The 27,206-nt window shown below is 64.2% G+C and overlaps 1 protein-coding gene across 3 annotated transcripts; it reads left to right on the top strand.

Moving 5' to 3' along the window:
• The first annotated feature begins 347 nt into the window (after positions 1-347).
• AKT1 (AKT serine/threonine kinase 1) lies at positions 348-27,206 on the top strand. 3 transcript variants are annotated; one of them, XM_007987999.3, is made up of 15 exons: positions 351-614; positions 3,339-3,463; positions 16,203-16,331; positions 19,855-19,966; positions 20,760-20,907; positions 21,365-21,496; positions 21,569-21,634; positions 22,659-22,727; positions 23,082-23,207; positions 23,286-23,414; positions 23,565-23,779; positions 24,205-24,292; positions 24,684-24,751; positions 25,722-25,824; positions 26,149-27,206. In XM_007987999.3, the coding sequence occupies exons 2-14, from the start codon at positions 3,418-3,420 to the stop codon at positions 25,798-25,800; spliced, it is 1,407 nt and encodes a 468-aa protein (XP_007986190.1). In that variant the 5' UTR covers positions 351-614; positions 3,339-3,417; the 3' UTR covers positions 25,801-25,824; positions 26,149-27,206. The 3 variants fall into 3 exon arrangements, with proteins under 3 accessions (XP_007986188.1, XP_007986190.1, XP_007986189.1); XM_007987997.3 differs by lacking the exon at positions 24,684-24,751 and having other exon boundaries at positions 348-614; XM_007987998.3 differs by lacking the exons at positions 351-614; positions 24,684-24,751 and adding an exon at positions 2,458-2,935.

Below are 27,206 nucleotides of genomic sequence, written 5' to 3'. Positions count from 1 at the left end.
GGCAGAAGTCCGGGATTCGTCCCCGACCGGTCTCGGGCCTGGTCTAGTAGGGTCAGGGCAGAGCGAGTCCAGAAGCGCCGGGTCACTTTACAGATGGGGAAACTGAGGCCAGAGAAGGCGTGGCCCCGGGACGAGCTGGCTGGTGGCCGGGCTCCGTTAGCGGCCCAGCCCAGGCCCCAGGCAGCCGGGGGCCGCCCCTTAGCCCGGCCGCGCGCTTCCCGGGCGCGCTCCGCCCTCGCCGCGGGCCCGGGCGGCCGCGCGGTGGGGACGCCCCGGGCGGCGGAGGCGGATGTGGGCGGGCGGCTCCGGGCGCGGGGCGGGCGCGGGGCGGGGAGAGGGCGGGCCGGCGGCGGCGGCAGGACCGAGCGCGGCAGGCGGCCGGCCCAGCGCAGCCAGCGCGGCCCGAAGGACGGGAGCAGGCGGCCAAACACCGAGCGCCGGGCACCGGGCACCGAGCGGCAGCAGCACGCGAGGCCCGGCCCCGAGCAGCGCCCCTGCCCGCCGCGGCCTCCAGCCCGGCCCCGCCCAGCGCCGGCCCGCGGGGATGCGGAGCGGCGGGCGCCGGAGGCCGCGGCCCGGCTAGGCCCGCGCTCGCGCTCGGACGCGGCGGCCCGGTGAGTCCCCGCCCGCCGCGGCCGCCCGGGCCCGGATTTCCTCCCCGCGGGCCGGGCCGCTTTGTTCCCGGCCGGTCGGGCCGGGGCGCGAGCCGCGGCGCCGCCAGAATGGAGGAGCGGGAGCAGGAAGTGGCCGAGCGGGCCTGGGCGGGGAGGGCGCGGGGCGCGCGGGCCCGGCCAAGGGAGGGCGGCCCCACGCCGGGAGCCGGGGGTGCAGGCTGCCGGCCCCAGCCTCCTTCATGACCTTGGGGAGGCCGCTCCACCCGGCGAGGCCGGGGCCCGGGAGAAGGGGCGCTGCCGGGCCTGGGGCTAGGGCTTGGGGTGCCCCTGGGGGCCGTGGGGCTCCCCGGGCGTTGGGCCAGCAAGACAGCCGGCGGAGGTGCCCCGGGGTTAGGAGAAAGGCTCGCCGCGGCCGGCCTTCAAGTTTGTGGGAGAGCCCCGGAAGGAGACTTCATTTCCCACGGACAAAAAGTTGTACGTGGTGGCGGGGTACCCAGGCTAGCCACAAAAGACTGACCCTCCTGGGCCCCGGAACTGCTTCCTGTCTTGGGTGGGCCCTGGAGGTCCTGCCCGCCCGTCCCAGAGGCCGAGGCTTGGAGGGCACCTGGGGCTTGCCCCTTAGATTGAGTATCCTGGGGCGCTAGCGAGCCTTGGTCCTGTCGGGACGGCCCCTGAGTGCTGCTGTGGTAAGCGGGGTTGGCTTGGGCCCCTGCTCTGTAGCCAGAGGCCGCCCCACATTCACTCCTGGGTCTCTTGGCCTTGCTCCAGGTGGCCACTTCTTGACTGCTTTGAGTCCCTCGTCCAAGCAAAGGGCGGAGTGCATTGTGGAGGCCCGGTTCCCTCTCCCCAGAGCTGTATAGACTTCTCATACACCAGGGTTCTGGAGGCAGATGGAGGAGCCCTTTCGAAACACAGAGTATTTTTTTTTTTTAAGTTGTGACTTAAATAATAATAGTAGCAAGAATATGTGCTTATGGTAAAGGCAGGTGGCAGGTACGGAGGCTGTGGGAAGTTGGGGTCCCTCCGCCTCCACAGGCAGCCCTGTACTGGCCTGGTGTATACGTTTCTGTGCAGACGTACACCACCCTGTGTGTGCACAGATGTATTTTTACACATGGCTCTGGACAGCTGTCTGACTCTGTCAGCAGCAGGCCTTGGAGGGGCGCAGGCCCGGGTGGTCTTTGAGTCCAGCCCTCTGCCTCCAGGCCACGCCCACTCTGTCGTCAGAGCCCCCTGTGCCTGAGGCGTGCGCGACTGGGAGCCCTGCCCTCCTCGGGTCTGGCCTGCTTTCCATCCTGCTGAGTACTTGGGGCATTTCCCTCTTTGAGCAAGGTGTGGTCTTCCCTGACCTGGCATTAGACACGAGGCAGTGGGCCTTCCTGCCATTCTAAATGTAGCTTAAGACAGTCAGTGCAAAGCACCCCTCTGTGGGTGTCCAGCCCAGGCCTCAGGAGGCCAGAAAGGTTGCCTGGCAGGAGAGCATCTTGGCTGACTGTGGAAAGACCCATGTTGGGGTCCATTCCACAGAGGTCATCAGGTGTCTTTGCCTGGCCTGGAGGTCCCAGAGAGGACCCTCCTCCCCTCAGGAAGGCCCATCTGGAAGGGTAGCAGAGTACTGCTTACAGGAAGAGCATGCCAAGTGCTCTTTCTCGGGATGCCAGGAGTTGGTGATGTGGGAACTGGGTTTTGAGGGATGCCTAGGAGTTCATCTACCAGAGGGGAAATGAGGAAGCCATGCAGAGTCAATGGATAAAGTGTGCTCAGGTGAGGGCTGGCTGGTGGGCCATTGCAGGGTAGGGGCCTGTCCAGTGCTCCCCCACTTACTTGCTGCCTCCCGACTGCTGTAATTATGGGTCTGTAACCACCCTGGACTGGGTGCTTCTCACTGACCGACTTGTCTGAACCTCTCTTTGTCTCCAGCGCCCAGCACTGGGCCTGGCAAAGCCAGAGACGCCTGGTACACGTTGGCCAAATGAATGAACCAGATTCAGACCGGCAGGGGCGCTGTGGTTTAGGAGGGGCCTGGGGTTTCTCCCAGGAGGTTTTTGGGCTCGCCCTGGAGGGCTCTGGGCTGCCGTTTGCGCCAGTGGCCTGCATCCTGGTCCAGTCTTCTTCATGTTTGAATTTCTTTGCTTTCCTAGTCTGGGGAGCAGGGAGGAGCCCTGTTCCCTGTCCCAGGATCCATGGGTAGGAACACCATGGACAGGGAGAGCAAACGGGGCCATCTGTCACCAGGGGCTTAGGGAAGGCCGAGCCAGCCTGGGTCAAAGAAGTCTCAAAGGGACTGCCTGGAGGAGGCAGCCTGTCAGCTGGTGCATCAGGTTAGGCAGGCTGGGAAGGCCTTTTGGGGATGGGGATGATTTGTCCAAAGGCTCAGGGAGGTGGGAATGGGGAGGTGAGCAAGGCAGCAGCTCGCAGGGCCAGGCTGTTGAGGGAGGGTGGTGGCAGGGGCTGGGGACTCAGCCTAGAATGAGGAGAGGCCCAGGTCCAGGGAACTGTGTTCAATTACATGGATTTTACACTTGGCAGCCGTGAGTGTTTTGGGGGGAGGTAAGGCAGGCCGGCAGTTGGGGGTCAGAGAGCCTAGAGGGATGGCAGCCCACCTGGGAAGGCAGGTGCAGGTGGAGCCCCCAGGCACGTGCAGTGGGTCTCTGACTCACCCTGGGCGAGGAGCTTCCCTTAGCCGGGCATGGCCTCACACTCAGCTTCCTTCGCTTCTCCCAGAGGCTGTGGCCAGGCCAGCTGGGCTCGGGGAGCGCCAGCCTGAGAGGAGTGCGGGAGCATCGTGGAAGCCTCGGGCACCATGAGCGACGTGGCTATTGTGAAGGAGGGCTGGCTGCACAAACGAGGTTGGTACCCGCTGCCCGGGCTGGGCCTGGGGAGGGAGGGATGGGGGTGGCTCCAGGGTCTGTGAGTGCCTGTGCCCAGGCCTGCTGGGTGGGAGGGACTGCCTCCCCTGGGAATCCTGGGCTGGCCTAGGGTGAGTGTCCGGGGCCCCATGTCTTCCCATGGCATGGAGGGCACGGCCTCGGGGAGGCCAGGAGGATGAAGCCCCGTGCAGGGCCGGCCATCTGAGTGGCTTCCTGGTGCAGGCCCTGGCAGGCGGGGGAGCTGCTGCCAGCCTCTCTCCTGGCTTTCCTGGAAGGCGGCGAGGACACTGGGCTGTTCCAGGGTCTGGCACGCTGGCGGCCCGGGGCACTGCCCAAGGGCTCCTGAGGGCAGGGCAGGGCTGCTTGGCTTGGCGTGGTGCCTGCTTCAGGCCTGAGCTTTGGGGGTGGGGGGAATCCGTACCGCCTGGGCGCAGGGCATGTTTGCCTTGGAGCTACAGAGCTGGCTGATCCCAGGCCCCCCAGCCCCTGAGTCCCCCTCCTCACTCATTTGGCCTTGCAGCCTATGGAGGGGGTGCTCCCCAAGAGGCCTGGCCAGGAGCTGGTGGGATGGAAGCTGGGGACATAGCCCCACCCCTTCCAACCCTGTGCAGGCCCTTCTGCCTTGCCCACCCTCCATTGCTCGGGGGGTGCAGTGGAGGCTGCGTGGCTGTTTTGCTCCTCTGTCCTGCTGGGGTGGGCTTCCTATTCAGGTTCAGGTCCTCTGGCCGAGTCACTCTCTGCTGCCCCAGGCGGGATCTGTCTGCCCTCTCCTGACTTCTTTTTCCAGACTTGTTCCCTGCTAAGTTCTAGTGATCTCATGCCAGCAGCTCCCCACTTTACGTATACCCTTTAGCAGATGGGTTTCACATCTGGTAGTGGGGAGACCCCAGACACAGCTGGAGCAGACAGGGAGGTGTGGCAAAAGTGGGTGTCACAAGATGGGGCATTGTGGGATGTATAGGAGCTCACAGAAGAGCAGACCTGAGGAGCCGCAGGAGCCTGGGGTTGGGGTGAAGGAGTGCCCAAGATGAGATGCTGGGGGATCAGGGGTGTGGTTGGCTGTGTGTTTGGAGCATTCGAGTTGGCAGCTACCAGTGATGTCACGTGGGGTCTCGAGATGAAGACAAGGAGGCTGCAGAGGCCTGTAGTCCATGGGGAGCTTCTGGCGCGGCTTCCCCCGAAGGCCTCCTGCTCCAGCCTGCCTTCTCCATCCCCTCCCGTGTGCTGTCCCCTGCTTGTTCCCCAGGAGTCCTGCCACCTGTGCCTGGAGGTGCTCTGTTACCTCATCTCCCAGCCCTCTTTGGTGTCAGGGAACCCCCCCCCCCACCGCCAACCCTGGCCCGGTTCCTCTCTGTGCCACACACAGTCTGCTGCCTGGGGCCGCTGCTTCTTAATCCTTGGCAAATGTTTGTTCATTGATAGACTGTTGGATTTAGGGTTGACCCAGGAGACGTCAGGGCCTTGACTGCCCAGGGGCCCAGGCCCCGGTTACTGGGGTGCCCATCAGCCAGCTGGGCCCAGGCGGGAGTGCTCCTCCGAGGCCACGGTGATTTTCAGCTTGCTGCTGCTGTCGTGCCTTCAGGAGGGGCCTGGCAGGGGCGGGGCATCAGGCCCAGTGGGGTGTCCAGAGAGCTGAGTTTGAACCCTGGTTAGCCACTCCATCACCATGTCCCTTTCCAAGGGCAAGTTCATTGAGCTCCTTGGGCCTCAGTTTCCCCATCTACACTAGGGAGCAGTAGTGGGAGAGAGACCTGGTGGAGTGGAGAATGGCTTATGGGGGGCCCTGAGTTGGGGTCCAGCCAGCCTCAGCAGCCTCCGGGCTCTGTCCCCTGACCCCTAGGCTTAGGCCAGGAGACAGGGTCCTGTACCTCTACCCCTGGCTCTTCCTCCTCCATCCCCAGTGCAGTGGGCGCTGAGGATGGGAGGTGGCATGGGTATGACATATGCCCTTGGCAGGCATAGCCCCTCTTGTTGCCGAGAGCAGGTGGGCGTCCACCCGCACAGCTGGTCCCTGCTTGCGGAGGAAAGCCTCTTCTCCAGGGCCTGCCGCATTTCCCCACTCCCGTCCCCCGGTCCCCTGTGTGTTGCAGATGTGCTCTGCCACCCTGCTGGCTGGGCCAGCCCTACCCATAGCACTGGTTGGAGGTACCAGCTGTCTCCCTGTCCCCAGCAGGGCTGTGCTGGGCTGACCCCACCCTGCTTCACACCCCTGCTTCACACCCCTGCTTCACACCCCTGCTTCACACCCCTGCTTCACACCCCTGCTTCACAGTGCTCAGGCCTGGCTGGGGAGGGATGCAGTGACTGTCCTCCAGGCCCGGCCGCAGCCCCTTGCAGACGCCCTGTGCCACTCCCTGCCATTCCTTGCTCCTGCAGGTTAGGGTGCTGTCCTGGAGGCTGGCCCACACCTCTCCCCTTTGCCAGGACTCCCCACGGCCATGGCCTGGGGCACTTTGGTTCTCAGCTGAACCCCCTGGTGACAGTCCCACCAAGGCTACTTGGGCTGGCCACACATCCCGTGATGGTGCCTTCAGGGGTGATGTGGTCATCGAGATGAAAGGGGATGGGTGTGCCCTGTGTGTGAGGGGCAGGGTGGCAGTGTCTGCCAGGCCAAGGCTCCTTCTCCTGCCCCTTTGGAGGTGGGCGTCGTCTCTGGGAAGTGACCCAGCCTGCTTTCTGTTGTTCTGATGTGTGCTGTGGGTCAGAGGAGCTTCAGAGATAGAAGGGACCTGGCATGGGGACACAGGAGCTCTGGCTACAGGCCTGTGTGGACCTGTGGCTGGACCCAGGCAAGGCTTCTGGGTCTGCGCATCTTGACAGGAAGATGGTTCCTAGAGGGTGAGCTCAGGCTGTTAAGGGCAGGAGCTAGCGAGGAGGCTGGTGGGACCTATAGGGACAGGGGGCCAGATGTCCCCTACTGTTTCAGCTGTCTCACTGGATAAGCAGCCACAGCTCAGCTCTGGCCATTGGTGACCTGGTGGGCTCAGTGTTGCTCAGATGTTTGCGTTTTCAAAGATTTGTTCTGTTGTGTGAAGTCTCCGGATTTTTGAAGGTTGACAATTTTAAAAAATCATCCCTGGGCCAGGGTGCAGGTCTGGCTGAACTCAGCTTCCAGCCTGCAGTTTTCCTTCCTTTGATAGCTCCGTGCCAGGCTTTGGCCAGAGGCTGTGTGGCTCTTTTGAGGTACTTTTCCCCAATGGCTTGCTCACCTTGCCCGCTTGCGCCAGTGCTCCTGGGGCCATGCACCAGCCTGGCTGCAGCCCAGCTCCATGGAGAGCTGCCCGGGTGCAGCTCCCGGCCTGGGGGCCTGTCCTTGTCCACTTGCGGTTGTCTTCCTGAGCGTCCCCCCGTCCACTTGGCCGGACCAAGTGGGTCAATAGAGGGCCAAGGCAGGTGGCCGGGATGCTGGGACCCAGGATGAGGGGCTCTGGGCTCTTGAGAAAGGGCTGGGCCTAGGCCAGGAGTGGGTGCCAGCCACAGGGGCACCTCCTGGACTCCCTCAGGCTGGTCACTGAGAGGGAGCCCAGGGAAGAGCCGCAGGCCTGGCTGCCTTCTGCAGGCTGTAACCCAGCAGGCCAAGGCCAAGTGGGCGTGGCTTGAGGGAAGCTGCCTGTGATTCGTGGGTCTACGCGGCAGATGCTCCTGAGTGCGCATGGCGGCGTGTCCAAGCCGCGGATCTGGGTGCCTGGCCGGGCCCGGGTGACATGGGACCATGTGTCCATGCAGCTCACGGAGGGTCCAGTCTCCGGACATCTGAGTCCTTGCCGTGCCCCACCCCGGGCCCATGCTTGGCACAGACCCCCAGTCCAGGCCTCAGGGCAGCGCCCTCACCACTGCTGCTGAGTTAGTTAGCCCCAGGCGCCCCAGTGGGGAGTACAGAGGCTGCTCTGTGACCCCAAGCAGGTGTCCAGGCTGGGCCTCCTTCCCACCCCCTCTCCCCGCCTTGAGGTTCTGCCACTGGCTGTCCCTGCAGGGGCCCTGAGGCAGGGAGAGTGGTTCCACCCCAGTGTGTGACTTCACATTGGTGAGTGACACAGACCCTCTCTGCACCCCAGCTGCTGCCCAGCCATCCAGCTGGTCCTGGGGTCTCTGTATGAGGTGGGGGACCTCAGTGGGTACAGCCCACTCCCCTTCATCCTGGAGGAGGCCTTGACTTTGCTGAGTAAACACCCATGAGAAGAGAGGTCTGTGGGGGGCTCTGAGCCCACTCCGGAGAGCAGCTGCCGTGGAGGGCCCCGCTGGGCTCATTGTGTGTGTGCAAATGGAGGCTGCTCATTACCATGCCAGGATGAGGGGCCCAGCAGGACCCTGAGGGAGGGAGCCCGCAGACTCTCCCTTCAGCCTTTGGGAACCTTGTGAGCTCCAGGCCAAGGCTGTTTGTGCCTCCCGGGCCTCAGTTTCCCAGGCTGTCAGGTGAGGGTCAACCCCAGCCTGCGTCTGGGGGGCTTCAGTCTGAGTCCCGCGGGCCCTGGGCTGGTTAGTGCCAAGCTCCGCCTCCCCTGGGGGAGCACTGAGGGTCCAGAACGGCCCCTGTGGGCGGGCCAGGGACAAAGATTGGGAGGCAAGTGTGCTGGCTCCTGATGGGAGGGCTGGGCAGAGAGTGGGGGTCCCGACAGCCCTGGGCCCACCCGGGTGAGGGACAGGAGGCACAGGCTGGTGGAGGTCATGGCACGGTTGTGGTGGAGGCCGCCGGCATTGGGGAGGTTCCTGTTTTGGGAGTTTGTTGAGTTCTCACTTCAAAAACAACAAAAGAGGAAGCCGAGGTGGCCTTGAGTGGGGGTGAGGGGTCACTGCTGGCCCCAGCCCTGGACCTCAACCCCACGACTTGTGGCTTCTGATGGGCAGCTCTTCTTCCCGTCTGTTTCTTGGTTGCTGGCCCTCTCTGGACAGGGATGCCCTGTGGGGGCCTGGACTCCGGGAAGGGAAACTGAGGCCCAGGAGAGGGGACAGAATGTATGTGGAATAGTTCCTGCGCTGGCGCCCAGACCCCTGCATACCTTCCACTCTCAGGAGAGGCCTGGCTGGGTTACATCAGGCCGGGTTCCTAGAAGTCCTGCGGGAGGCTGAGCGGAGGGAACTGGCGCGGCCCCTGCTGGCGTCCCCTCTGCCTGGGCACACCTGGTCCGGCTTAGGGCCAGCACCCTGCCCTCGAGCCCTGCCATAGCTGAGCCTGGCGGCTGTGGCTCTGGGCCTGCTCCTCAGGCCACCCTGGGTGGGCAGATGCCTGCTGCTTCTGCCTGCTTGGACCACTGTTCCCAGTCCCATTGCCTCAGGAGAAGGTTCCCCCAGCCCAACGCTGGAGCCCCGGGCAGGTTGGCAGAGGGCCCTGCGGCTCTAGGCCAGGATGGGGCTGTTGGGCGAACCCTAGGCCCCTCACTTCACCATCCCCAGTGGGAGTTCCCTTCCCTGTCATGCATGCCGCCTTCAGGTGTGTTTTCCTTGAACCTTAAGAAATGATAGGTTTGGATTTCAGAGACATTGAAATTGAGGGGGTTGGGAGTTCATTGTTGACTCTACCACCAGTGTTGGGTGCTTTGGGGTGGGACCCTTGGGGTGCTGTGTTTGGGCTCACACACCCCCTAGGCAGTGACCGAAGACCCCACCCATACCTTGTAACCTGGCGGGCCCATGTGCCCAGGCCTTCATCTGGTTGTCCAGCTCAGGCGTGGAGACACCCCCTGGGCAGGCCTGGCGGGGAGGCGGCTGCTCCCGGGGCCCAGAGAACGCAGAGGGGCCCTTCGGCTGGCCACGGACTGGCTGGCTTCCCCACAGACTGTGGCCAGGGCACAGCAGCCAGGTAGGGCGCGGAGATGCTGAGCTGCACAAGCTTGGTGGGGTGTGGGGGTGAGGCCACGGGGGTCAGGGCTGCAGTATCCCAGCAGGCCAGGGGATCAGAAGGAGCACCCTCCTCAGCCGGCCATGCTCTGGGGGCCCTCTTGCCCCAGGTGTGGCTCCAAGTTAGGGCAGAAACAAGAGCAGGCCGGTGGTGGGGAGGTGGAGGCCGGTGGTGGGAGGTGGAGGCCGGTGGTGGGAGGTGGAGGCCGGAACGAGCGGGCCGGTGGTGGGAGGTGGAGGCCGGTGGTGGAAGGTGGAGGCCGGTGGTGGGAGGTGGGAGGCTGGTGGTGGGAGGTGGGAGGTCGGTGGTGGGGAGGTGGGAGGCCGGTGGTGGGAGGTGGAGGCCGGTGGTGGGGAGGTGGGAGGCCGGTGGTGGGGAGGTGGGAGGCCCGTGGTGGGAGGTGGGAGGCCGGTGGTGGGAGGTGGAGGCCGGTGGTGGGAGGTGGAGGCCGGTGGTGGGGAGGTGGGAGGCTGGTGGTGGGAGGTGGAGGCCGGTGGTGGGAGGTGAAGGCCCCTCTCTGGGAGGTGCTTCCCGTGGTTGGTGTGGAGGAGGAGGTCCCTACCACTTGGTTCCAGTTCCCCCCAGCAATGCAGGGCACTTTTCCTGGGATGTCAGGGATTGAGAGGTCAGCACTGGAGCCCTTCACCCGCCAGGGGCCCTGCCCGAGACGGGAGGAGGGAGGGGCTGTGGGCATGGCTGTGTGCCCCCGACCGAGCCCCGGAAGGGGCCTGTGCCCACTTCCTTTCCCGAGGGCAGTGTCTACACATGGGACACTCTGGCCAGCCCTCCCTCGCAGCAGGCACTGTGTGCCGTCCCCATTCCCTGCTTCCTCCCACGCAGGGAGTGAGGGTGAGGGCCCTGGGAACCCACTGGGTGGAGGGCATCTGGCAAAGCCTGCTGCCCGTTACGGGGAGAGTGGGCGGGGGCAGAGCAGGAGGTGCCAGGAGGGGCTACAGCGTCATCTGCAGGGTCCTGAGTGGGCAGGGTGGGCCGTGACACCGCAGGGTCCTGAGTGGGCAGGGTGGGCCGTGACACCGCAGGGTCCTGAGTGGGCAGGGTGGGCCGTGACACCGCAGGGTCCTGAGTGGGCAGGGTGGGCCGTGGCACCGCAGGGTCCTGAGTGGGCAGGGTGGGCCGTGGCACCGCAGGGTCCTGAGTGGGCAGGGTGGGCCGTGACACTGCAGGGTCCTGAGTGGGCAGGGTGGGCCGTGGCATGGGTGGGGCTTGCTTGGGGGAGACCAAAAGTGAGGTGGGGACAGGGCCAGGGCCAGATCCACAGGGTCTTGGGATGTGCCCCTGCTGGGTTCTGTGATGGATGGGTGTGCGGCAGGTGGGGTGCCTTTGCCAGCCCGAGGGTGGCTGACGGGCAGTGCCTGTGGGGGAGGACATCCAGGCTCAGGTGTCCGTCAGGGGCAGCACCAGGAGGAGGCCCCACCCCAGTAGAGCCCCAGGGGAATGGAAAGCTGAGAGTCAGGCGCTGCCCTGGAGCAGCAGGAAGAGGGGCCCCAGCGCCTCCAGCTGTGCCTCAGCAAGGTGGACGGGGTCATGGTGGTGCCCCCTGCCCGCACCCACGTTCCTCCCGGTGTGTGTGTGTCAGGCTGAGGCCTGCTCAGTGGTGGAGCAGAAGGCGGTGAAGAATTTGCAGTTTGTGTCAAGTTACAAACGCTGCCTGAGCGGCAGGACCTGGGGTCTCTGGTCGTGATCTGCGTCTCTGTGACCTTCAGGGTCACCTCCCCTACGTCTCAGTTTCCCCAGGGAGCTGATGGGCATGATGAACCTTGCCCGCCCTGCCTGCCAGGTGGGATTTCTGGGAGAGCAGAATGGGTCCTGAGCTGGGAGAGGCCCAGGCAGGTGGAGCGCCAGCCCTCTGCCTGGCGGGAACAGACACCTCTCCTCGTGCAGAGTGGCCACTTGTGCCCCCTCAGAAGGGCTTGTGCCAGGAGGAGCAGTGGATGTATTTCACCCACAGTGGGGTCAGCTGGCCTCTGTTGTGTGGCCCATCCCCTGCCCCCACCCCAGCCTGGTTGTTTATGGGGTTCGAGGGCTGCTGGTAAAGGGATGTGGACCCTCAGGCCCGGGCAGAGGCCTGGTAGGCAGGGAGGGTGGGTTGCGGGCCCCTCATGGGCTGCCGTCAGCGGGGCCGTCTGCTCAATGTGCTGGAGAAGGTAAATGGGCCCCCGGCAGCTGTCCGGGCGATGGATGTGTCGTCAGTGGGGACCGCGGTGGCCGCTGTCAGCTGGCGCCCGCTCCCAGGGCCTGCTGGGCTCACTTCACTGTGGAGAAGCAGCTCGGTGCCGCCTGGCACCCTGCCAGCCGCTGCCACCACCGTCTCTGCGAAGTGTTTATCCAGCAGTTTCCTGAGAACTGGGGACTTTGAGAAAATGTTCATGGAGCTGAGGACGTGGTGGCCTAGAGGGGCTGACACACCTGGTGGCTCAGGAGGACGTGTGTCAGTCCTGGGACATGGACCACCCGCCAGCTGGCCCTCAGGAGCCCACCCACTCCTGCCTGTGGCACGTGGGTCCTGGTCCCCATGTCTTTGTGGGTGCTGCCTTGGGGGCCCTGACCCACAGTGTGGCCTGGGATGCGTGTGCGAGGCGTGGAGAGGGTGTGCTGCCTGTGACTGTCCACACGGCCCTCGTGGTGGTGGTGTGGGTTGGGGGAGGCCAGGCAAGAGCAGCTTCCTCTCAGAACCCTGGTATTTGGCCCAGGAGGACTTCTGGGAAGGAACCCCCTTTCCTCGGGGGTGCTCTAGCCCCTTCCTGGGGATGAGCAGGGTTGGGGATGGAAGGTCACTCCTGCTGGAGAGCCACCAGGGATATGGGGATGCCAAAGGGGCCGGGGCTGGGGGGTGTGGGGCCTAGGAGGTGCAGGAGGAGTCAGGGTAGCCTGGGCTCCTCTGTTCCTCTGGGCAGGGCACAGGCGTCTGGCCAACTGCCTACCCCCCACCAAGGGCAGCCACCTCCCATGCCTAGAGCCCTGGCCATGGACGTGCTGGCTGGCGGGGAGGGTTATGGGTTTCATCGGGCACAGGAGCCCCTTCCCTTGTGGCTTCACAGGACCCGGTCTTGGATAGGTGCAGTGCCATAGGGTTAAGGGTCAGGGCGGCTCTCACCGGCCCAGGGCTGGCCTTGAGAGAACCCTAGAGGGTGGGACTGGAGCAGCTGCTTGCCCGCTGCCGTGGGGACCAGCCATGGGGCAGGAGGGTGGGACCAGTCCCGAGCCGTCCTCCACTCGGCCCGCACTCAGGTCTTCTGGCAGTGGTGTGGGGTCCCCCTTCCGGACTTGCTGACATTCCTGAAGGGGCACGGAGCCCTCTTTGCTGCTAGATCCTGAGGCCCAGGCCGGGGCTGCGCTGGGACCCTGCCTGCTCCAGGTCCCACGTCTGAAGCACGTGCAGTGGCTGGGGACTTGAGGGTTCTCGAGCCAAGAATGGGGGTGTGAGAGTTCGGGATTGAGGAGGCCCGTGAGGGACTGGGCCTGAATGCCGGGCGGTCTCCGCTGCCCTTGGGAGTGGCTGCTGGCAGGAGATGGCTTTGGCTGTGTGTGGGTTTCTGTTCTGTGGGGTGGGGCGTGCCCTGGGCTCCCCATTTGTTTCCTGTCTGTACCCATCTGGAGTGAGGGCCTGGCGTGGCAACCTGGGGGTCTGTGCCCACTCTGTGTTTGGTGCCCTCAACTGTGCGGGCAGGTAGGTGGGTGGAGTGGAGTGGGGTGGGGTTAGGGGCTAAGTGGGGTGGGGTGGGGGGGACGCCAGCTGTCTCTACGCGTCTCCAAGTGGATTCTACTCCTTCCTCGAGTGGGGGCCATCTGAGGACCACAACAGGGTGGGGAACTCAAGAAAGGCCTGGATGACAGGTTCCAATTCCCCTGGGGACCCTCAGGACAGCGAAGGAGAAGAGTCCACATGGGCCGGTCTTTTCGTGTGGGGGGTCTGTGGGGCGGCCCTGACTGATGTGTCTGTGCTCCCACCCTCCTGAGGGACCCGGAGGAGGCAGGTGCCAGCCTGCAGGTGTCCCGTGGCCATGAGGACAGTGATGCTGGGCCCCGGGTGGCTGTCTCCTCCACCTGCCCCGTCCTGTGTCACCGCAGTCCTGGAGCAGGGAGTAGTGGGGCCCTGGGGCATCTGTTGCTGGGGCTGGCCGTCCACCCAGCGTCCTGTCTGAGCTGGACTCGTTAAGATGCGAGCCCCGGCCTCGGCCGCAGCTGGCACCGCCCCAACTGATCGCCTGGCTGACCCTGTAGGCGGGAGATGAAGAAAAAGAACTGTGTGTCTCTGGACCCCTTATCCCGGTCCCTGGGGATCCTGCTCCTCCCCTGGAGGGGTCTGTGTGCTGGGCCGGGCTTCCGAAGACAAAGGCCAAGTGAGGCTCCCTCGCTCACACCTGTCTCCCAGGCCCGCCTGGGCCAGCCCTGATCCCTGTCCATTCCCTGGGTCTGTGGGGCCAGGCGAGCGGAAGGCACTGAAAGCCCAGGGCCCAGTTGGGCCTCTGCCCACCCCAGGACTCCCCAGGAGTGCTCGGGTCTGGGCACCTACCCTCTTCACCCCCTACGCCTGGTAAGTGCCGCCCCTGGGCTTGCCCCTCCCGCACTCCCAGATCCAGCTCCCAGAACCCCCCAGATCCAGCTCCCAGAACCTGGGGCTTAGCTTGTGGCAGCAGGGACAGGGCCAAGACTGGGTTGGACACGGGGGCTGCGTGCACGGGGGCAGCACGGGGCCATGCTGGGCACGGTGGGGGCTGGCAGCCGTTGGTGGATCAAGATGGGTTTCAGGGGTGCTGGGCCTGGGCACTCATCAGTCTTCCCGCTCAGTTAGCGTCCTGGGGAGTGGCAGCTGGCAGGATGGGAGGCACTCCATCAGGGGCCGACAGCTCCAGACTGGCACGCATCGGGTGGGCGCGAGCGGCAGGGTGGCCTAGGATGGGGGACGGGTGGAGTGGGCTGTATGCAGCCCCCGAGACTGCTCTGCTCTCACTGAGAGTCCCTGCCTGCCTGCGGCACCTGCAGGGGTCCTGTGGCTGGGGGAGGGGACCTGGGAGGTGAGGTGGAGCTGCGTGGCACGTATGTGCGTCTCTGTGCACACTCGGGGGTGTGCGTGTGAGATCCCAGGCCAGGGACAGGAGCCGGCACCCAAGGGTAGCAGGACCACGCCTTCCCGGCAGCCCACTGGCAGGGGCATGGAGGGCTCAGTGGAGTGGGTGGGGTCCCCTGATGAGTGCTCTTGGGCCTGGGGCAGATTCTGGGCCCTAGACCCTCTTCCCCAGATGGGCACCTGGGTGTTGGCCATCCTCCAGGGGTGTCAGGCAGCTGTGAGTGGGCTGTGGCTGCCCCTCCCTGGTCCACCCCAGACCGGACAACAGCCTCTTCCCACTCTCAGGCTCAGCTGGGTGGAGTGTCCCCACCCCTACCAGCATCCCCCCAGCAGCCCTGGCTTGGGCAGAGTGAGGGCTGGTCCTGTGGAGACCACACCCCATGGTGCTGGTGGGAAGGGCATCGGGCAGCTGGGACTGGGGCAGGAGGGAGAGGTCACCTGGCCGGGGGGTGGCCATTTGTCGAGCCTTGGTGACTCACCTCTGAAAGAGCTCGCCCGTGGCTCCCTGGAAAGTAGAATGCCTTGCCCGCTGGGATGCCCACGCCTCGTGTCCTCTGAGCTCCCCTGGGGCTGCTGCCCTGCTGGGACTTCCCTGTGCACCAGGGAGGGCTGGACGCGTCTGGGCTCACCATGCAGACCCAGCAGGACCAGGTGGTGGGTGGTCTGGTGATGGGACAATTGCTTGTCCCCCCCCCACATCCCTGCAGGTGTCCCGGTCAGGGGCTCAGTGTGGCAGGAAAACCCAGGCCCCAGAGCTCAGGGACCCCAACCCCTTACCCTGGCCCCCTCCCCAACCCTTGCCCAGTGGCCCCTCAGATGAAGCAGTTGCCTAATTAGTAAGTTCCCTGTTGTTCAAACTCCTTGCTCGGCAAAATGTAAGTGGAACATTTTTTTCCGAGTGTCAGTATGAAAAATGGTAGTTGCTGGGCTATCACTGAGGACAGCTGCTCTGATTCTGAAGTGTGAACGCCTGCGTATGGCTGATGCTGCAAAACTTGAGGGAAAACATTCCCGTGGACCTGAGTGACCCATGGGTGGGACACAGCAGGGCCGATGACGGCAGGGCCTGAGTGTGGGTCTCAGCCTGGGGACTTAACAGCCTCTGTGCCCCGGGGCCCCTGCCCAGCTGGCTGGGCCACCTCCGTGTCTGGCTTCACTGGCAGTCCCCAGGACTGTGCTCCAGGCCCCTAGACAGGGAGTCCTGTCCCGCAAGCCCAGCCCTCAGTCTGAGTGATGCTGATCTCTCACTGCTGACGCCATGCTCCATCCTCTTGGTGGGTAGCAGGGGTAGGGGGGCGGCCATGCTGGACAGCCCACACATGCGACTGTCAGCTACTGTCGCCACCTGGCCAACCCTGGTTGATTGGGGAATGCTCTCAGCCCTGCAGCCCCTGTGGCCATAGCTGGTGCCCGAGCTGCTGCTGGTGCCTGCTGGGGACTGGCTGGTTTGGTGCTGCCTCTTCCAGGAAGGCTGTGTAGATTGGCCCAGACCTCTTCCCAGCCTCCTGTCAATGGTACTCCATCCCCTGCGTCCAGCTGGCCCAGCCCGTTTTCAGACACAGATAGGGGTGGCTCTTCTGAGAGGGGCGCTGTGGTGGGGCGAGTCTGCCTTCCCACTGACCCAGGGCCGTTTCTGTCGCTTGCCCTAAGAAACAGCTTCCCCACTGCGCCTGCCCCCCGGGACTCAGGCGTCCCAGGCACATCTGTCCTGGCATACCCAGTTGCTACCTGGCTGCCTGGTGAGGGTCTGACGGGTAGAGTGTGCATGGCCCTCACCACCTGCACGTCTGTAGGGGAGTACATCAAGACCTGGCGACCACGCTACTTCCTCCTCAAGAATGATGGCACTTTCATTGGCTATAAGGAGCGGCCGCAGGATGTGGACCAACGTGAGGCCCCCCTCAACAACTTCTCTGTGGCACGTAAGTGTCCCTTCAGCCTTTCGGGATTTGGGGTTGGCTGGAGCCCTCTTTGCTCACCAGGCCCCCCGATGGGGGTGCCCTGGAGCCTCCATGTCCTGGGCCAGCAAGCAACAAGCACTGGTTGGGTGGGGGTCTCTGGGCTGAGTCCTGAGGCTGGCTGGGCAGGGGTCTCCAGGCTGAGTCCCAAAGCCGAGGCTGACTGGGTGGGAGTCTCCAGGCTGAGTCCTAAGGCTGAGGCTGGCTAGGCGGGGGTCTCTGGGCCGAGTCCTGAGGCCAAGGCTGGCTGGGCAGGGTCTCTGAGCTGAGTCCTGAGGCTGGCTAGGCGGGGGTCTCTGGGCCGAGTCCCAATGCTGGCTGACTGTGGAGCAGTTCCCTGGTGCCCATGCTCTGGAGGCTGGAGGGTCCAGACAAATGGTAGCAGAGCCTAGCCTCAGGGTGGACAGCTGACCCGGGGGCCCCTCCTCCAAGCGGGGCAGATAGAGCCCACCTGGGTCTCTAGCTCTGAAGCCTCCATCACTCGAGGAAGAGCTCATGCCTCTCCCCGCACAGGCGCTCGGTCCCCAAACCCCATGGCAGAACCTTTGCTTCCCTCTGTGAGGCTGCAGGGTGGAAGCCTCCTTGCCCATGAAGGGGCGGGTGCAGAAGGGCCAGTGGGGGACCTTGGCCGGAGCATCCCACAGAGATGAGAGACATGACACTCCCTGCTATGGCTTTATTCCCTACCTGTAGCGGGGGCAGGTGCGACCCTACCCATGTTAGACGGGAACCCTGGCATGGAGACCCAGGCGCCCTGCTAGGTGGGAGGCTGGGGGCACGTGGGCCTCCCAACATGGTCCCCATTTTCTGTGTCCCTGTCCTGGAGCCCAGCTCTGCCCGTGGCAGCCAAAGGTGTGATTGAGTAGCTAAGTAGGAGCCAGTTGTGGGCCATCTGTATGTGGCAGGGCTGCGTAACTTGCCCCACGCCCTCCCCAGTGTCTCCTTGGTTGGGGCTGGGGGCTTCAGGGATCAGGGAGAGGCTGGATACTCGCTGTGTGCCGGGTGGCACCTGGGACAGGGCCTTGCTGGGGACGGGTGCTGTGGGTGTGCTCGCCAGGCCGAGGCATCAGGAAGGAAGGAAGAGGGGAGCTCTCTGGGGACGCACACGGGTGGGTACCAGCTGGGGTGTTGCCTGAGCAGCCGGCAAGGCTGGGGCCTTCAGATGAGGCCATAGGTGGGTGGTCTGGAGTGCCTGGCCAAGGAGCAGAGCTGGGCAGGGGCCGGGAGCTTTTCTCTGGGGAAGGGTTCCGGGGCAGTGGGCTCGAGACCCTGGCCCTGGGGATTGCATATTGGGGCAGATCAGACCATCCAGGAGCAAGTGGGAGGTGGGTGTGCCAGGGCTTCACACTGGTTTCCACTTCTCTGGCCTGTGTTGACACAGGCCACCCTCCCCACCAGGCTGGTCCCGAGCCCCCTCCTGGTCCCCAGGCCTGGAAGACAGCTCCCTCGATGCCTGGCCAGGCCCCCTTGTGGTTGCCAGGGCCTCGATGCTGGAATGTCAGAGGCCCCCCACTGGCCCCTCAGCCCCCTCCTGCTTTGCACAGGCTGGGCCAGAGCCTGCCAAGGAGCCCCAGCGGCTACACACTGCACTCACTCACACCTCTCAGGGCCCCGCACGTTCCCACAGCCCTCAGGGTGTACGTGCAGTAGGAGTGGCTGTGCCCCAGGTATGTGTTCCCCAGGTGTTTGTGTGCTCCAGGTGTGTGTGTGCCCCAGGTGTGGCTGTGCCCCAGGTGTGGGTGTGCCCCGGGTGTGGCTGTGCCCCAGGTGTGGCTGTGCACCAGATGTGGCTGTGCCCCGAGTGTGGGTGTACCCCTGGTGTGACTGTGTGCCCCAGGTGTGACTGTGTTCTGGGTGTGGCTGTGCCCCACATATGGGTGTGCCCTGGGTGTGGGTGTGCTCCACATATGGGTGTGCCCTGGGTGTGGGTGTGCTCCAGGTGTGGGTGTGCCCCAGGTGTGGGTGTGCCCCGGGTGTGGGTGTGCACTGGGTGTGAGTGTGCCCCGGGTGTGGCTGTGTGCCCCATGTGTGGGTGTGCCCCGGGTGTGGGTGTGCCCCAGGTGTGGCTGTGTGCCCCGGGTGTGGGTGTGCCCCGGGTGTGGCTGTGTGCCCCGGGTGTGGGTGTGCCCCAGGTGTGGGTGTGCCCTGGGTGTGGGTGTGCCCCAGGTGTGACTGTGTGCCCCGGGTGTGGGTGTGCCCCGGGTGTGGCTGTGTGCCCCAGGTATGGGTGTGCCCCGGGTGTGGGTGTGCCCTGGGTGTGGGTGTGCCCCGGGTGTGGGGTTGTGCCCCGGGTGTGGGTGTGCCCCGGGTGTGGCTGTGTGCCCCGGGTGTGGGTGTGCCCCAGGTGTGGGTGTGCCCCAGGTGTGGGTGTGCCCCGGGTGTGGGTGTGCCCCGGGGGTGACTGTGTGCCCCAGGTGTGGGTGTGCCCCGGGTGTGACTGTGTACCCCGGGTGTGACTGTGTTCTGGGTGTGGCTGTGCCCCACTTATGGGTGTGCCCGGGTGTGGGTGTGCTCTAGGTGTAGGTGTGCCCCGGGTGTGACTCTGTGCCCCAGGTGTGGCTGTGTGCCCCGGGTGTGGCTGTGCCCCGGGTGTGGCTGTGCCGCAGATGTGGGTGTGCCCCAGATGTGGGTGTGTGCCCCAGGTGTGACTGCACCGGGTATGGCTGTGCCCCGGGTGTGGCTGTGCCCCGGGTGTGGTGTGCCCTGGGTGTGGCTGTGCCCCGGATGTGGTGTGCCCCGGGTGTGACTGTGCCCCGGGTGTGACTGTGCCCCGGGTGTGGTGTGCCCCGGGTGTGGTTGTGCCCCGGGTGTGACTGTGCCCCGGGTGTGGTGTGTCCCGGGTGTGACTGCGCCAGGTGTGGCTGTGCCCCAGGTGTGGCTGTGCCCCGGGTGTGGCTGTGCTCTGGGTGTGGTGTGCCCCAGGTGTGGCTGTGCCCCAGGTGTGGCTGTGCCCCGGGTGTGGCTGTGCTCTGGGTGTGGTGTGCCCCGGGTGTGACTGCGCCGGGTGTGGTGTGCCCTGGGTGTGGCATGCCCCCAGGTGTCTGTATTTCCCAGGTACTCAGGGTGAGGTTGGGAAAATAGCAGGACATTTCTACACTAGGTGGGACAAGCTGCTTTCTGGGGTGTCCGCCTCATGCCACCCCCTCTGTGGGTCTCCATATCCCTCATCCTCTGAGGCCTGGCGCACGGTGGGGCTCAGTGACTGAAGGAAGGACTGTAGGAGGGGATGATGCCGGGGGGTTGATCTGACCCTGGGCCAGATGCCCTTTGGGGCTGCCTCCACCTGGAGTAGAGTGTCTAAGCTGGAACGGGGGTCCCAGCCCCACTCTATGAGGCGAGAAGCTGAGGCTTGGAGAGAGGAGGAGACGGGCTTCCCGGGACTTGTGGGGGGTATGCAAGGGGAGCTGGCTGGTGCGGTGGGGACCGTGGTGAGGGCCCTGGGAGGGGCAGGGGGATGCATGCAGACGGAGGCTCTGCTTGCCCGCAGAGTGCCAGCTGATGAAGACGGAGCGGCCCCGGCCCAACACCTTCATCATCCGCTGCCTGCAGTGGACCACTGTCATCGAGCGCACCTTCCACGTGGAGACTCCCGAGGAGCGGTACGTGGGCTGCCAGGCTGGGCACTTGGGTAGCCCCAGCGCGTAGGAGGGACATGGGGATGGCGGGTGCTGGGCGCCTCTGCCCATAGCCATCCTTACTCCCCAGTGATCCCAGGCCCTCCTCAGAGCCCGGTTTGGAAACTGGCCCAGTCCTGTGGGGTTGGGTGGGTAAACTGAGGCTGGAGATAAAAACTGTCTAGGGACCGGGCACAGTGGCCGACATCTATAATCTTGGCACTTTGGGAGGCTGAGATGGGCAGATCACTTGAGACCAGGAGTTCGAGACCAGCCTGGCCAACATGGTGAAACCCCCGCCTCTACTAAAAATATAAAACTTAGCTGGGTGTGGTGGTGCACACCTGTAATCCCAGCTACTTGGGAGGCTGAGGCACAAGAATCGCTTGAACCCGAGAGGCGGAGGCTGCAGTGAGCTGAGATTGTACCAGTGCACTCCAGCCTGGGCGATAGAGCAAGCCTGGGGGGCGGAGTCCTGCTGGGGAGCAGAATCCTGCTGTGGACCTGGGTCCTGCTGGGGGTTGGAGTTTGGCTGTGGGGACAGAGCCCTGCTGGGGGCTTGAACCCTGCTTGGGGGCTAAGCCTGCGTGTCCCCCAGGTCCAGAAGGGCTTTCTGACCCTGAGTGTGTGTAGCCAGCCCAGGTCAAGGGGTGGCCTCCTCAGGGCTGTCTCTGGGGACCCCGCCTGTGAGGCTGGAGGGTGGGTGTAAGCCGTGGGGTGGAGCTCCTGACCTCATGGGGTGAGGTGCAGGGCTACAGCCTCACCTGACCTCCTGCAGGGAGGAGTGGACAACCGCCATCCAGACAGTGGCCGATGGCCTCAAGAAGCACGAGGAGGAGATGATGGACTTCCGGTCGGGCTCACCCAGCGACAACTCAGGGGCTGAAGAGATGGAGGTGTCCCTGGCCAAACCCAAGCACCGTGTGGTGAGGCCTGTCCCCATTTCTGCCTGTGCCTGGGGCTACCTTGGGCTGTGGAGAGCTGGGTGGGTCATGGGGTCCCAGCTCGACCCAGGAGACACTCAGCACTCCACGGCATCCCCACCTAGGCCGGTTTTCCATGTGGGGCGCAGCTGCTTCCCAGGTGGGTCCTCTTCCCTATGTCAGAGAAATAGTGGGGCCGCTGAGCCCTGCTGGGCTTGGGCAATGTTACCCCACCCTTCCCCGAACCCCATGCTCTAAGCTAGGGCTGCACCGTGTGTTCCCTGTAAGTCCGGACTCCCCGCTGAGCCCCGCAGGCCACCAGGTGTGAAGCGGTCGCCTCTCCTGGCTCCGCCTCCAAGTCTGCCGAGGGTGACTCTGGGGCCCCCATGCCACCCGACACATGCCGACCAGCTGGGCACTGTGGGCAGTGCCACCCGCTGACCCTGGTGCCTGCCCACAGACCATGAACGAGTTTGAGTACCTGAAGCTGCTGGGCAAGGGCACTTTCGGGAAGGTGATCCTGGTGAAGGAGAAGGCAACGGGCCGCTACTACGCCATGAAGATCCTCAAGAAGGAGGTCATCGTGGCCAAGGTGGGGCCGGGGCGGTGGGGCAGGGTGGAGACGAGGATGTGGGGTGGCAGCTCACCCAGCCCTGCCTTACAGGACGAGGTGGCCCACACACTCACCGAGAACCGTGTTCTGCAGAACTCCAGGCACCCCTTCCTCACGGTGAGTGGGAGCCCAGATGGGGCTGAAGGGCTGGGGTCAGGTAGCGACTCCTGGGGCTGTCTCTAGGGAACGATGTTCTGTTTTCTTGGGCACGTGAGGACTTTACGCACCGCGGATTCTGCTGCTGGTGACAGGCCTGCCCTGGAGGGTCAGGCTGTGGAGGTGCCCGATGTGGGCTGGGGGCTGTGCTCGCCGCTCCTGTGTGCGGGCAGGTGGGGCAGGTGGCCCTGGTCGTGTTTGCACTCTGCCGAGGCTCCAGGAGGCCCCAGCTCCCCATGCCCTGCAGCCCTGCCTGCCAGGCTTCTGTTGAGGCCTGGGCTCTGCCCTGGGGAGCCCGTTCTGGGGACTCGACCCAGGAGGTATTTACTGTGAAGGGGGCCAGGCTCCAGCCACGTGGTTAGTTCCAGGTCACTGTGTTTGGGGATGATTCTCCTGCAGAAGGGCCTTTGCTTTAAAAGCACAGCCGCCTGTGGTGGAAGGCAGGAAGGTGGCTCTGCCTGGGAGGGTGCATCCTCCCTTGCCAGGGCTCTGGTGCTGGGAGCACTGCCCCCTGTTGAGGTCCCAACCCACCCTGGAGACCTGAGCCCAGGCCACTTTGCTCACCTTTCAAACACTCCTTGGTGCCTCAGGGGCTGCCAGGGCCCAGCCCGATGGTGGCGTGGTGTGGGGGAGTGTGGCATGAGGCAGTGTGATGTGGGGGTGTGTGGTGCAGGGCAGCGTGGCGTGGGGCAGCGTGGTGCGGGGCAGCGTGGCGTTGGGCAGCGTGGCGCGGGGCAGCGTGGCGCGGGGCAGCATGGCGTGGGGCAGCGTGGCGCGGGGCAGCGTGGTGCGGGGCAGCGTGGCGTGGGGCAGCGTGGTGCGGGGCAGCGTGGTGTGGGACAATGTGGTGTGAGGTAGCGTGGCGTGGGGCTACGGGTGGCATGGTATCGGGCGGCATGGTATCAAGTAGCATAGTATCGGGCAGCGTGGTGCGGGGCTGCTGTCCTGCCCGTGGGGCTGCAGTTCTAGCTCTGCTTCCTTGCAGGCCCTGAAGTACTCCTTCCAGACCCACGACCGCCTCTGCTTCGTCATGGAGTACGCCAATGGGGGCGAGGTAGGGGCTGGGGCTGCGGGGGATGGGCCTCACGGCCTGTGGACCCAGCCCTGGCAGCTGGGCCGCCCATAGTGGGGCTGGTCCTTCCCAGAACCTCGGCTACTCTCCACAGCAGCAGACGGTGCTCCCTGCTGGGTGGGTGGTGTGACGCCTGCCCAGGCAGCTGCCTGTTGTGGGGTGACTTGTTCCTGCTGAGTTAGGGCTTCTGAGACTTTCCAGGCCCCCGTGCCCTCTGGGGGCTGGTCCCTTCCCTGTGCCCAATGCCCTGAGCCCCTGCCTGAGAAACCCCAACCCTCCAGCCCTTGGGGGCGGAGGCCCCGGCCACGGCTGTGCCTCAGGTCGCACTTCCCACAGCTCTTCTTCCACCTGTCCCGGGAGCGTGTGTTCTCTGAGGACCGGGCCCGCTTCTATGGTGCCGAGATCGTGTCAGCCCTGGACTACCTGCACTCGGAGAAGAATGTGGTGTACCGGGACCTCAAGGTGCGCCGGCGGGCACTCGGGGTGGGGGCAGGGCCCTGGGAGCCTGGCGGCACTGACCTGAGACCACCTTTCCCCTAGCTGGAGAACCTCATGCTGGACAAGGACGGGCACATTAAGATCACAGACTTCGGGCTGTGCAAGGAGGGGATCAAGGACGGTGCCACCATGAAGACCTTTTGCGGCACACCTGAGTACCTGGCCCCTGAGGTGTGCGCCCCACCTGTGTGCAGACGCGCCGCTGTGTCCCCACGTCCCGAGCACACGCAAAGCTGTGTCCTCTCTGTGCCCCAAGCACGTCACGACACCTCCCCCGGACACCCCCTGATGCCGAGTCCTGCCCATCTGCCGCCCGTGCAGGTGCTGGAGGACAATGACTACGGCCGTGCGGTGGACTGGTGGGGGCTGGGCGTGGTCATGTATGAGATGATGTGCGGCCGCCTGCCCTTCTACAATCAGGACCACGAGAAGCTTTTTGAGCTCATCCTCATGGAGGAGATCCGCTTCCCGCGCACGCTTGGTCCTGAGGCCAAGTCCTTGCTCTCAGGGCTGCTCAAAAAGGACCCCAAGCAGAGGTGAGGGCCACCCATCCCGGCTGCAGGCTCCACCTCCATCCCCTCACCCCTGGGCTGCACCTGCCCCTGTGCCAGGCAGTCCTGGCACCTCCCAGACTACACTGATAGCCAGAGCTTGATGTCCTTGGCCAGGGCTGATCCCCAAAGCCTCAGGCACAGGCAGAGTGGCTGGGTAGGGCAGGGTCAGTTGGGCCTCCGTCCCCAACCCTGCAGCCCCCACACCCCCAACTCAGGAAGCCCCTGCCTGCCGTGAGCCCTGGGGTGCTTTGCTCCCCACAGCTGCTCAGGGACGCTGCACCACCGGCTGCCCTCCCTGGCCCCAGAACGTCCTGTCCGGCGGGCCCTACATCGCAGGAGGAAGGGGTCTGAGCCTGGGGCCTGGGCGGTGGCAGTACCGACACCGTGGCCTTGTTTGCTACCCGCAGGCTTGGCGGGGGCTCTGAGGATGCCAAGGAGATCATGCAGCATCGCTTCTTTGCCGGCATCGTGTGGCAGCACGTGTATGAGAAGAAGGTGCGGCTGCTTCCCGCATATCCACACTCACGCATGCACGTGGCACGCTCGCTGGATTTCCCACACACTCGCCCTCACCTCGGGAGCCTGCTGCAGTCCTGGTACAAGGAGGGCCTTGCTGCACCAACCTCAGTGCCTGCTGCTCAGCAGCTCTGGCACTGTGGGCTTCCTCCAGGAAACTGGCCTGGTCCTCCTCATTTCCTCCTCCCCTCAGAGATGTGTCACACTCTGAGTGCCAACCTTGCGGGTCCCTTCCCTGATGCTGTGCAGTGAAGGCTGGCTGGCGGTGGACCAGGGGTGCTGCCCCTTGCTCTCTACCAGTTCCTCCTGTTGTCTGATCTCAGTCCTTTATGCTGCAAGGAGAGCCCAGCCCTACTTTCTGGCTGTGCAGGGACGGGACAGCACCTACTTTCCTGGCACATGGGGGAGTCCGCCCTGGAGGGAGGCAGCTCTGTCTACGTGAGTCGCCATCCTGGGTGCTCATCTTTCAGGAGCCCTGGCCGTCACCCTGGCTGATGGGGTCTGCCGGCTAGTTTCAGAATTCTGCACTCTGAGGTGCTGGGTGCCCTGTTACCAGGTGTGCTTCTGCCCAGTTCCCAGCCTGCCCCTCCCCTGAATGCCTGTCCTAGGCCATGTGCAGCTGGTCAGGCTGGGCAGCCCTGGGACCCAGCTGGGCACCTGTCCTCCCATTAACACAGAGTGCCCTGGCCCTGGTCCCAGTTCCTGCCCTGAAGCCTGCCACCCTCCAGCCCTGCCCTGCCCTTCAAGGGTGTGGGGGGCCTGGGCAGCGCTCAGCCTCTGCCCAGCCTTGACCAGAGACCTTGCTAATTGACGATGGACAGTGCTGGTGCCCAGGCCAGACTTGGGTGGGGCAGTGCTTGAGGGGGTCCTTGACTGTGGGACCTGAGGGGCTCTCTGGCAGCTCCTCACATGTGCACATTGCCTTATAGTCACCCTTGATCCTGGGTCATCGAGAGTCCTCTCTGCAGCCAGATGCCAGCAGGCTGCGGTCCTGTACTCCCTGAGCCATAGAGGCAGGGTGGGCTCATCCTGTGCACCCTGTTCCACAGTCTCCCTCTTTCCCAATTTACAAGAAGACTAATAAAAATAAAACAAGAAAGAAAAAGCAAAAATAAAGTCATCACCTACTGGTAGCAGGGAGGGTCTCAGAGCTGGGCTGTGCTACCTCCTGTCGCCTGCTGGGCTCTGGGAGGGCAGCTTCGCGGCTCAGCTGATGAGGGTGTCTCCGTGCTCCTGCGCCCCTCATGTCCCTCCCTCCCGGAGCTGCCTCCGTGGGAGGCTGGTGGCTTGCCGCTCTCTGACATCAGTGCTGCCTCGAGACCCCTTAGAGATCCAGGTGCTTTGAGGGTCTGGGTGTGCTGGGAGTAGGGAGCGAAGCTCGTGACTGTCCGTCTGCCCACCTCTGCAGCTCAGCCCACCCTTCAAGCCCCAGGTCACATCGGAGACCGACACCAGGTATTTTGATGAGGAGTTCACAGCCCAGATGATCACCATCACACCACCTGACCAAGGTGAGGGGCCACTGTGCCTGCCCCCGCCCAATCCCTTTTCTCTCCACCCTCAGAGGCCTGCAGTGTTCAGCCTTTTTGGTTTCAGATGTTTTAAAATCTAAATATTTAAAAAGGTTCCCTTTGGAGAGTGCCAGTGATGAGGGTGGGAGGCAGTGCTCTGAAGGCCCAGGTCCCTGTGTCAGTCTGTGGGGTCCTGCCTCAGTTTCCTGGCGGCATGACAGCGTGCTGGCTGCGTTTTAAGAGGTTGCCTCCTTACTGGAGCTGTGGGTGGGTGGAGGTGGCAGGGAGGTGGGGCGCCCGGATCTGAGCTGTCTACACCCACAGACGACAGCATGGAGTGCGTGGACAGCGAGCGCAGGCCCCACTTTCCCCAGTTCTCCTACTCGGCCAGCGGCACGGCCTGAGCTGGCAGTGGACTGCGCTGGACAACAGCTTGGAGGGATGGAGAGGCGGCCTCGTGCCATGATCTGTATTTAATGGTTTTTATTTCTTGGGTGCATTTGAGAGAAGCCACGCCGTCCTCCGAGCGCAGATGGAAAGACGTTTTGGTGCTGTGGGCAGCACCCTCCCCCACAGCGGGGTAGGGGAGAAAATTGTCCTGCGGGTTTTAATTTATTTCATCCAGTTTGTTCTCCGGACGTGGCCTCAGCCCTCAGAACAATCTGATTCACGTAGGGAAATGTTAAGGACTTCTGCAGCTATGCGCAATATGGCGTTGGGGGGCCGGGCAGGTCCTGCCACTGCGTCCCCTCTGTCACCCAGCCGCCCTGGGCTGTCACCAGCTGTCTTTCATCTCTCTGGGGCCCTGGGCCTCAGTTCAACCTTGTGGCACCAGATGCAACCTCACTATGGCATGCTGGCCGGCACCCTCTCCTGGGGGTGGCAGGCACACAGCAGCCCCCAGCACTAAGGCTGTGTCTCTGAGGACATCATCAGAGGCTGGGCCCCTGGGATGGGACCAGGGATGGGGGATGGGCCAGGGTTTACCCAGTGGGACAGAGGAGAAGGTTTAAATTTGTTATTGTGTATTATGTTGTTCAAATGCATTTGGGGGGTTTTAAGAAATCTTTGTGACAGGAAAGTCCTCCGCCTCCCCTTCTGTGTCATGGTTCTTGGTGACTGTCCCACCGGGAGCCTCCCCCTCAGATGCTCTCTCCACGGTAGCACTTGACCTTTTTGATGCTTAACCTTTCCGCTGTCGCCCCAGGCCCTCCCTGACTCGCTGTGGGGGTGGCCGTCCCTGGGCCCCTCCACGCCCTCCTGGCCAGATGCTGCCGCTGCTGCTGCACCACGGCGTTTTTTTACAACATTAAACTTTAGTATTTTTACTATTATAATACGAAACTTTCCCTCCAAATTCTTCAATAAAAGTTGCTTTTCAA

Source organism: Chlorocebus sabaeus, chromosome 24 (assembly GCF_047675955.1).
Source record: "Chlorocebus sabaeus isolate Y175 chromosome 24, mChlSab1.0.hap1, whole genome shotgun sequence".
In the NCBI taxonomy this organism is placed as follows: Eukaryota; Metazoa; Chordata; class Mammalia; order Primates; family Cercopithecidae; genus Chlorocebus; species Chlorocebus sabaeus.
This window is presented reverse-complemented; position numbering and strand designations above follow the sequence as displayed.